This window comes from Trypanosoma conorhini (genome assembly GCF_003719485.1).
Source record: "Trypanosoma conorhini strain 025E chromosome Unknown Tco_14.4_contig_00462, whole genome shotgun sequence".
NCBI lineage: Eukaryota > Euglenozoa > Kinetoplastea > Trypanosomatida > Trypanosomatidae > Trypanosoma > Trypanosoma conorhini.
In genome coordinates this window covers 1-6,821 of record NW_021704549.1, presented here as the reverse complement: position 1 = coordinate 6,821, position 6,821 = coordinate 1, and the positions used below count along the sequence as shown (strand labels likewise).

At 68.2% G+C, this 6,821-nt stretch overlaps 4 protein-coding genes across 4 annotated transcripts in view, besides 8 other annotated features; all 4 read left to right on the top strand.

Moving 5' to 3' along the window:
* The window catches only part of Tco025E_06670 (coiled-coil domain-containing protein 135), a gene marked incomplete at both ends in the record, with an annotated part of 2,019 nt that extends 1,086 nt beyond the window's left edge, over positions 1-933 (top strand). Inside the window, one exon of the mRNA XM_029373545.1 lies at positions 1-933. This exon is cut by the window's left edge and continues 1,086 nt beyond it. Coding sequence (XP_029226361.1) covers positions 1-933 — 933 coding nt within the window.
* A 70-nt stretch (positions 934-1,003) lies between these two features.
* Tco025E_06669 (uncharacterized protein) lies at positions 1,004-2,257 on the top strand (the record flags this gene model as incomplete). The annotated part of the gene is made up of 1 exon (XM_029373544.1): positions 1,004-2,257. One exon carries the CDS (start codon positions 1,004-1,006, stop codon positions 2,255-2,257), a length of 1,254 nt encoding a protein of 417 aa, XP_029226360.1.
* A 356-nt stretch (positions 2,258-2,613) lies between these two features.
* Positions 2,614-2,671: a microsatellite.
* Positions 2,672-2,736: 65 nt separating this feature from the next.
* Positions 2,737-2,768: a microsatellite.
* Positions 2,769-2,819: 51 nt separating this feature from the next.
* On the top strand, positions 2,820-4,637 carry Tco025E_06668 (putative methyltransferase; the record flags this gene model as incomplete). Its single annotated transcript, XM_029373543.1, has 1 exon — positions 2,820-4,637. One exon carries the CDS (start codon positions 2,820-2,822, stop codon positions 4,635-4,637), a length of 1,818 nt encoding a protein of 605 aa, XP_029226359.1.
* A 123-nt stretch (positions 4,638-4,760) lies between these two features.
* Positions 4,761-4,787: a microsatellite.
* A 203-nt stretch (positions 4,788-4,990) lies between these two features.
* Positions 4,991-5,034: a microsatellite.
* A 243-nt stretch (positions 5,035-5,277) lies between these two features.
* Positions 5,278-5,303: a microsatellite.
* Positions 5,304-5,320: 17 nt separating this feature from the next.
* Positions 5,321-5,354: a sequence feature (A-rich).
* Positions 5,355-5,489: 135 nt separating this feature from the next.
* Positions 5,490-5,522: a microsatellite.
* Positions 5,523-5,613: 91 nt separating this feature from the next.
* Positions 5,614-5,647: a microsatellite.
* Positions 5,648-5,677: 30 nt separating this feature from the next.
* Tco025E_06667 (transporter) lies at positions 5,678-6,821 on the top strand (the record flags this gene model as incomplete). The annotated part of the gene is made up of 1 exon (XM_029373542.1): positions 5,678-6,821. A coding segment is annotated over one exon (1,144 nt), but the record flags the coding sequence as incomplete, so codon positions are not given.

Below are 6,821 nucleotides of genomic sequence, written 5' to 3'. Positions count from 1 at the left end.
GCAGCAGCCGCAGCCGCAGCCGCAGCCGCAGCCGCAGCCGCAGCCGCAGGCCGCGGCCGGCGACGGGGAGAAGGCGAAGGAGGGGCAGGCGCAGCCGCGGCGGCGGCTGCACAGCTGGCTGCTCGTCCTGCCCGGGGGCCGCAAGAGCCAGCGGGAGGCCGTCTTTGTGGAGCCCTCCACCGGGGAGCTGATCCCGCGCGGCGCGGCGGCGGACGGCTTCTACACGGGCATCGAGGCCGTCTTCAACAGGCGCAACTACCTGGTGAACCTCGCCCCCAACGCCCCGGTGAGCGCCCTCACGCTCGACCTCGAGGACGGCACGCAGTGGGAGGGGATGCTGTTCGACCTCGACCCGGAGGAGGAGCGGGAGTCGACGCTGCACGCCACCGCCACCGGCGTCGGCGCCGAGCGCTTCAACTACACCTCCACGGCGGGTGTGCGGTGGCGGGCGCACGGCGGGGAGCTGAGCATCTCAAACTTAGCCGTTACGACGATGCCGCCCGGGGCCTCCACCACCGCCGGCGCCGGCGCCGGCGCCACGGATGCCCGCCCGCCGCTGCTGGCCGCCACGGTGGGCGTGCTGAGCCACACGCAGCGGGAGAAGGGGCCGCTGCAAGGCTTCAGCTCGTGGGTGCAGGACCTGACGCTCAGCCGGGAGCAGTACGAGCGGCGCTACCCGGGCGGCATGAAGTTCGTCCGCTACGCCAACGCGGAGGTGTGGTGGTTCGCCCCGTACGCGATGCCGGACCTCCGCGTGACGGAGGTGCGGCTCCCCGACACCACGCACCGGCACCAAAAGCAGGTGCACACGCTCTTCAGGCACCGCTCCGACAGGCTCCGCCGCCGCTCCATCTACCCCCGCAAGGAAGGCGACTCCGTAGAGGCGCTCGGGCCAGACAGCGACGTGAGGGCGGCGGGGGAGGCCTACGCTAGAAACCTGAACCCGCGCGCCGGCGAGCCGGAGCCGTTTCGGTTGCTGAAGGAGTGGTACGACCGCGGCAGAATGCGGGACGCCGCGGTGGAGGGGCTGCGCCTCTTCACCCACGAGCCCGGCGTGGAGCGCACCATGACCTTCTATTGGGACGCGCGCGACGACGGCCTCTGGCGCCGGCAGGAGCTCTTCTACGAGGGCTGCATGCTGCGCAAGGTGAAGGAGTTCTACCGCGAACGCGACGACAGGCTGTGGTACCGCAGTGCCTCCTTCGAGCGCAGCAGCGGCGTGCTGCGGGTCTCGCGGAACCGCAGCAGCATCTTTGGCGAGCGCTCCGCCGACGAGGCGCAGCGAGTGGAGCCGCTGCGGGTGAGTGAGAAGTACCACCGCAACGAGGCGCTGCCGCCGGACGAGGACGTGGCGAAGTACACCTTCGTCCGCTTCGCCAACGGCAGCGGGGGGGAGATGTGGGTGTACTTCCACTACCGCCCCGGAAGCGTGATTCGCCCCTACCGCATGTACACAAAGGCGGCGCGCGGGGAAGAGTACCTGGCGTCGACCATCGCCGGCAACGCCCCGGCGGCGCTGCCGTGCACCATCGTGCTCATGCCGAACGCCGAGGAGCCGTCGGAGCTGGAGCAGTACAACGAGCGCAAGCGCCTCGCCTGGTGGGAGAGCGTCTGCCTCGGCAAGGTCCGGGGGACGATGACGGAGTGCAGCGGCATCCTCGCCTCCATGCGGGAGGCGCGCGGGCAGGCGGCGCGGGGGGTCCTCTCCGTCTTCGACACGCTCCGCAACCGGCCGCACGAGACGGAGGAGGACCGCGCCCGCAAGCTCGCGGAGGAAGCCTCCCGCGAGGCCTCCCGCAAGGACTACCTGGCGCCGTACATCGCGAAGCTGGAGCTGCCCGGCAGCTTCGACGGAGACTACATGCACGTCACCCTCACCCTCGAGCAGGCGCGGCAGGTGCGGGACGAGGCGCTGCGGGAGCTGAAGGAGCGCCTCATCCAGCGCGGCCACATCATGCAGTCGCAGATGGACGCGGAGAAGAAGGACTTCAACGAGCGGCAGGCCGCGTACCAGAACCAGCTGGACGCCGCCGGCCTCGACGCCGGCCGCGATGAGGAGGAGTTTGCCAAGTACTGCAAGGAGGCCACATGGCGCATGAAGACGCTCGACGAGCGGCTCTCCAAACACATTGACCAGTCCAGCGAGAAGTACGCCAAACTTGCGCAGCGTCTCGCAGAGGATCCGCGGCTGGCGGCGCTGTATAAAGGGCAGCAGCAGCCCCCGCCGCCGCCGCCGCCGCCGCCGCCGCCGTCGTAGACAAATCCGGGCGGAGGGCCCCGAAGGCACGTCCGCGTGTTTGTCTGTGTGTTTGTTGCATGTGTGAAGGAGAACAGCAGGCGGCACGGCGAAGGGCCAGGGGCGCGCGACACACAGCGCGGTCGGTCGGATGTGTAGATGTAAAGCGAAACACGGATGTGAATCCGCTGGGTGCTGCTTGGCCCCAGGCGGGGGGGGGGGGAGGGCCGAGAGGAGACGGAGAGGAGGTGAAAAGAAACCGCACGGCGCAACACAACGCCCACGTGCCGCTGGCGGTGGCTGGACGGCGGATGCATCTGCGATGGTTTCTGTCCTTCCTCCCATCCCGTCCCTTCCTCCTTTTGCTTCTTTCTTCGTTTTCACTTTTACTTGATTTTTATTTTTATTTTTATTTATTTTTTATTTTGTATTTTTTGCAGCCGCGGCGGAAGGAACGCAGAGAGCCGGAGGGACGAGGCGTAGAGGGCGAGGACGCGCAGCACACACGCACACACGCACACACACACACACAAGGCGCCGAGAGGAGGAGGAGGGAACCTGAGGACGAGAAGAAGGGGACAGCATGCTTTTCTTTGCATGGTTTGCCTGCAATTCGTCGCTGGCGGCGTTCTGCGTGGAAGAGCTGCGCGCCGCCGCGGCGACGGTGGGGGTGGATCTCCGCGTGCTGGAGCCTTTGCCGTGGGCCTGCGCGGCGGAGGCGGCGGCGGTGCCGGGGGCGGCGTTCTGCGTTTTTGAGGCGGCCTCCGCCGCGGTGGCGCAGCAGCTCGCTGGGCGGTGCGTGCTGCTGCGCGCCGTGTACCGCCTCATCGCCGCCGCGGCCTCCGTGGAGGAGCTGCTGGCCTGCGTCGGCGGCGTAGGCGACGGCGAGGGGCGGTGGCTGCGCGGGCTGCCGTGGCCGGAGGAGACGCTGCGCCGCGCCGAGTGCGCCGTGCGGGTGGAGACAATCGGGCGGCACTACACGCTGGAGGAAAAGTTGGCGCTGGCGACGCGCGTTGGCGCGGAGCTGCGGCTTCCGCGTGAGGCGTCCGCCCCGGAGGGGGCGCAGCCGCAACAGCAGCAGCAGCCGCCGCCACCGGCCACCCCGCCGCCTCGCATTGTCGTCGTGGTGGAGCACGCGCTGGAGAACGCGCCCGCCGGGGCGCCGGCGTCGTGGCAGCCGTGCGGTCGTGTGCTGCGCGTCTTCTGCGGCGCGCCGGTGGCGGAGTCCGCGCGGCAGCGGCTGCTCGCGACGTACGACCTCAGGCGGCGGCCGTACATTGGCACCACGTCGATGCCGCCGGAGCCGGCCTTCGTGGCGGTGCACCTGGCGAAGGTGCGGCGCGGGGCCTACGTGCTTGACCCGTTCTGCGGCACCGGCAGCATCCTCGTGGCGGCGGCCCACTACGGGGCCGTCACCCTCGGCGCCGACGCCGACGGGCGGGTGATGCGGGGCGGCTCCCTGCGCTGCGGGGTGAGCCGGCAGCAGCGGCAGCAGCGGGAGGCCGCGCTGCGGTCGCACTCGCAGGAGGCGCTGGCGCGGGCCGGCATCACCGCGGCGGAGGCGGCGGCGCCGTCGATGTGGACGAACTTCAAACTCTACGGGCTGCCGACGCCGGACCGCGTGCGGCTGAACTTCGCCACCTGCCACGCCGCGCTGCGCCCCTGCCACGCCGGCGGCGAGCCGCGCGCCGACCGCGGGTTTCTGGACGCCATCGTGACGGACCCCCCGTACGGCATCCGTGAGCCGCGGAAGACGGCTGCGGCTGCGGCGGCGGCGGCGGCGGCGGCGACAGCGACAGCGACAGCGACAGCGACGTACCCCGTCAGCAGCATCGCGCTGGACCTCCTCCTCTTCGCCGCCGCCGCCCTCGTGGTGGGGGGTCGCCTCGTGTTTTGGTACCCCACCACCCCGCACTACACCGACGAGGAGCTGCCGACGCACCCGTCGCTGCGCCTTGTCTGCGACGTCCCGCAGCGGGTCTCGCTGAAGGTCGTGCGCCGCCTCGTCGTGCTGGAGAAGACGCGGCCGCTGCCGTTTCCGCCGCCCACGCGGGAGGCGTGCGCCGCGGTGCGGCAGCCGCAGGACCTCCGCGCCCTGCTGGACGCCACCGACCTCCCCGACAACGCGGAGTACATGCACTACCGTGCCAAGCTGCTGCGGAAGCGGGACGCCACGCGGCGGTACTTTTCCTCCGCCACCCCGTCGCCCCTCTGCACGCCCGGCGAGGGGAAGGGACGACCGCGGAAGCTGACAAGGGCGGAGCGCCGCGAACTCATCGTGGCAAACCGGGAACGGAACCTGCAGCAGCAGCAGCAGCAGCAGGGGCAGCGGTTGGCAGCGCGGGAGGACGATGATAACTGCGGCGGCGAGACGGCGCAGGGAATGAGTTCGAGTAAATGACGCGGAGGGGATGATGACGCAGGCGGCACCCCTTTGCAGAGGCGAATATCTTATATATATACATATCCCACTTTGGCTGCTTTCCCCCTTGTGCGCTTTGCGGCTTCTTGCGCCTGCGCCCCCCACTCACTCACCCACTCACTCACTCACATCTGGAGACTGGGGGGGTGGCTTGGGATGTATTTTTCCCTCTCAGCGTAGGCGCTCTTCTTCTTTTTTTTTCGTCTTTTTTCATCCTTCTCCGGTAGAGTGTGGCAGGTGCGCCTCGTAGCAGCATTTTTTTTTTTCGGATCTTTACTGCCCGCGTATACTCGTCCCCCTCCCGCTGCTGCGGAGATGAGCGGCGTGCATGACGACGGTGGCGGGCCGCAGGCGGCGGCGGCGGTGGCGGTGGCGGAGCCGCAGAATACCACCGCACAAGTCGTGACAGCTGCGTGGCGCCAGACGACGCCTTACGGCGACGACGACAACGTCTGCGGCGTGTGCTTGGAGGAGCCGGCGGAGGGCTGCTTCGTGGAGCTGTGGTGCTGCGGCAACATCCTCTGCGTCGCGGACGCGCAGCTGCTGGGGACCTGCCCCTTCTGCCGCAACGAACCCCTCGTCTGGAGCATCACAAAGTAACTTCCCCCGAGACGCGGACGTGAGTGTGTGTGAGTGTGTATGTGTCCCACTTCCTCCCACTTTTTCTTCTTTCTTTCTTTCTCTCTGTGTTTTTTTTGTCTGTGTGCATGCGTGTCCAGCTGCACATGCGCACGTCCCCCCCCCTCCCCGATCCTCCACCGATGGCGTGTGCGTGCTGGCATACTACGCCCATGTGGCTGTGTGCGCTTTCTGTGGCTTGCTCGCGTGTGCCTGCTGCTGCTGCTGCGGCGGCGGCGGCCGCTGGGCATCCCCCCTCGGCGTGCGTGGAACGTTTGCCTGTCGGCTCGCTCTCTCCTCTGCAAGTTCGCCTAGCAACGCAAGGAAAGCAAAGTAAAACCAGCCACCCAACCAAGCAGCCAAACAACTAAGCGGAGCAGAGCAGAGGGCAAACCAATCCAATGTTGCCGTCCTTCACGCGGAAGCCGGTGGATCACCCGCTCGGGTTTCTCGTGGCGATCTCCGGCCTACTCATGCAACTCATGTCGTACGGCATCGACAACAGCTACTCCATCTTCTCCGAGGACATGCACAAGGACCCCTCGCTCGGCTACCCCTCCATCACCACCATCAGCCTCGGCAACTCCGTCTCGCTCGGCCTCTCGCCGCTCTTCGGGGTGCTCTGCGGGTTTCTGGTGGACCGCGTGCCGCCGCGCCTCATGATGGCCGTCTCCACCGGGATGCTCTTCTTTGGGCTCTGGATGAGCTCCAGCTTCGCCAGCAACGTCACCGCGGTGACCTTCGCCTACTGCCTGCTGGCGTCCATCTCCTCCGCCTGCATGCTCTCGCCGGGCGCCGCCGCCACCAGCTCGTGGTTCAGGCGCTACCAGGGGCTCGCGATGGGCATCAACTTCGCCGGCGGCGGCGTCGGCAGTGCCATCATCCCCTCCTTCGCCGGCAAGTGGGTCGTGATGTACGGCTGGCGCAAGACGTTCCGCCTTATGTCGGCCTTCTGCGCCATCGGCGTCGTGGCGACGCTGCTCTCTGCCCGCCGCGACTCCAGCGGTGACGTCGCGGAGGCGGAGGCGGAGGCGGAGGCGGAGGCGGCGGCGGCCCACGACGACAACGAGCCGCAGCACGCGGAGGAGGAGCAGCGGCAGCAGTCGCAAGAGGGAGAGGCGGCGGTGCACAACCCCCCCGTGGGCGACAACCCCGGCGACATCGAGGCGGCCTCCGCGCGCCGCAGCCTGCACACACACAAGCTGACGCCGTGGGAGCTCTTTCTCAGCGTCTTCTCGCGGGCCTTCATGGGCAACTTCTTTTGCTGGCTCATCTTCAGCTGGGCCTTCTACTCGCTGATCTACGTGGCCGTGCCGTACGTGTCGTCGATGGGCAAGGTCGGCACCGTCTACGCGACGGAGAAGCCGATCCCCACCGACGTTGCCTCCACCCTCTTCACCTTCTACGGCGTGTTTCAAATCGTCGGCTCCGTCCTCGTCGGCTGGCTTGCGACCAGCACGACGAACGAGTTTGCCTACGTCACGTGCGCCACCGTGGGGGGCGTGTTCTGCGGTTTTCTGGCCTTCTGCCGCAGCTACGTCGCCT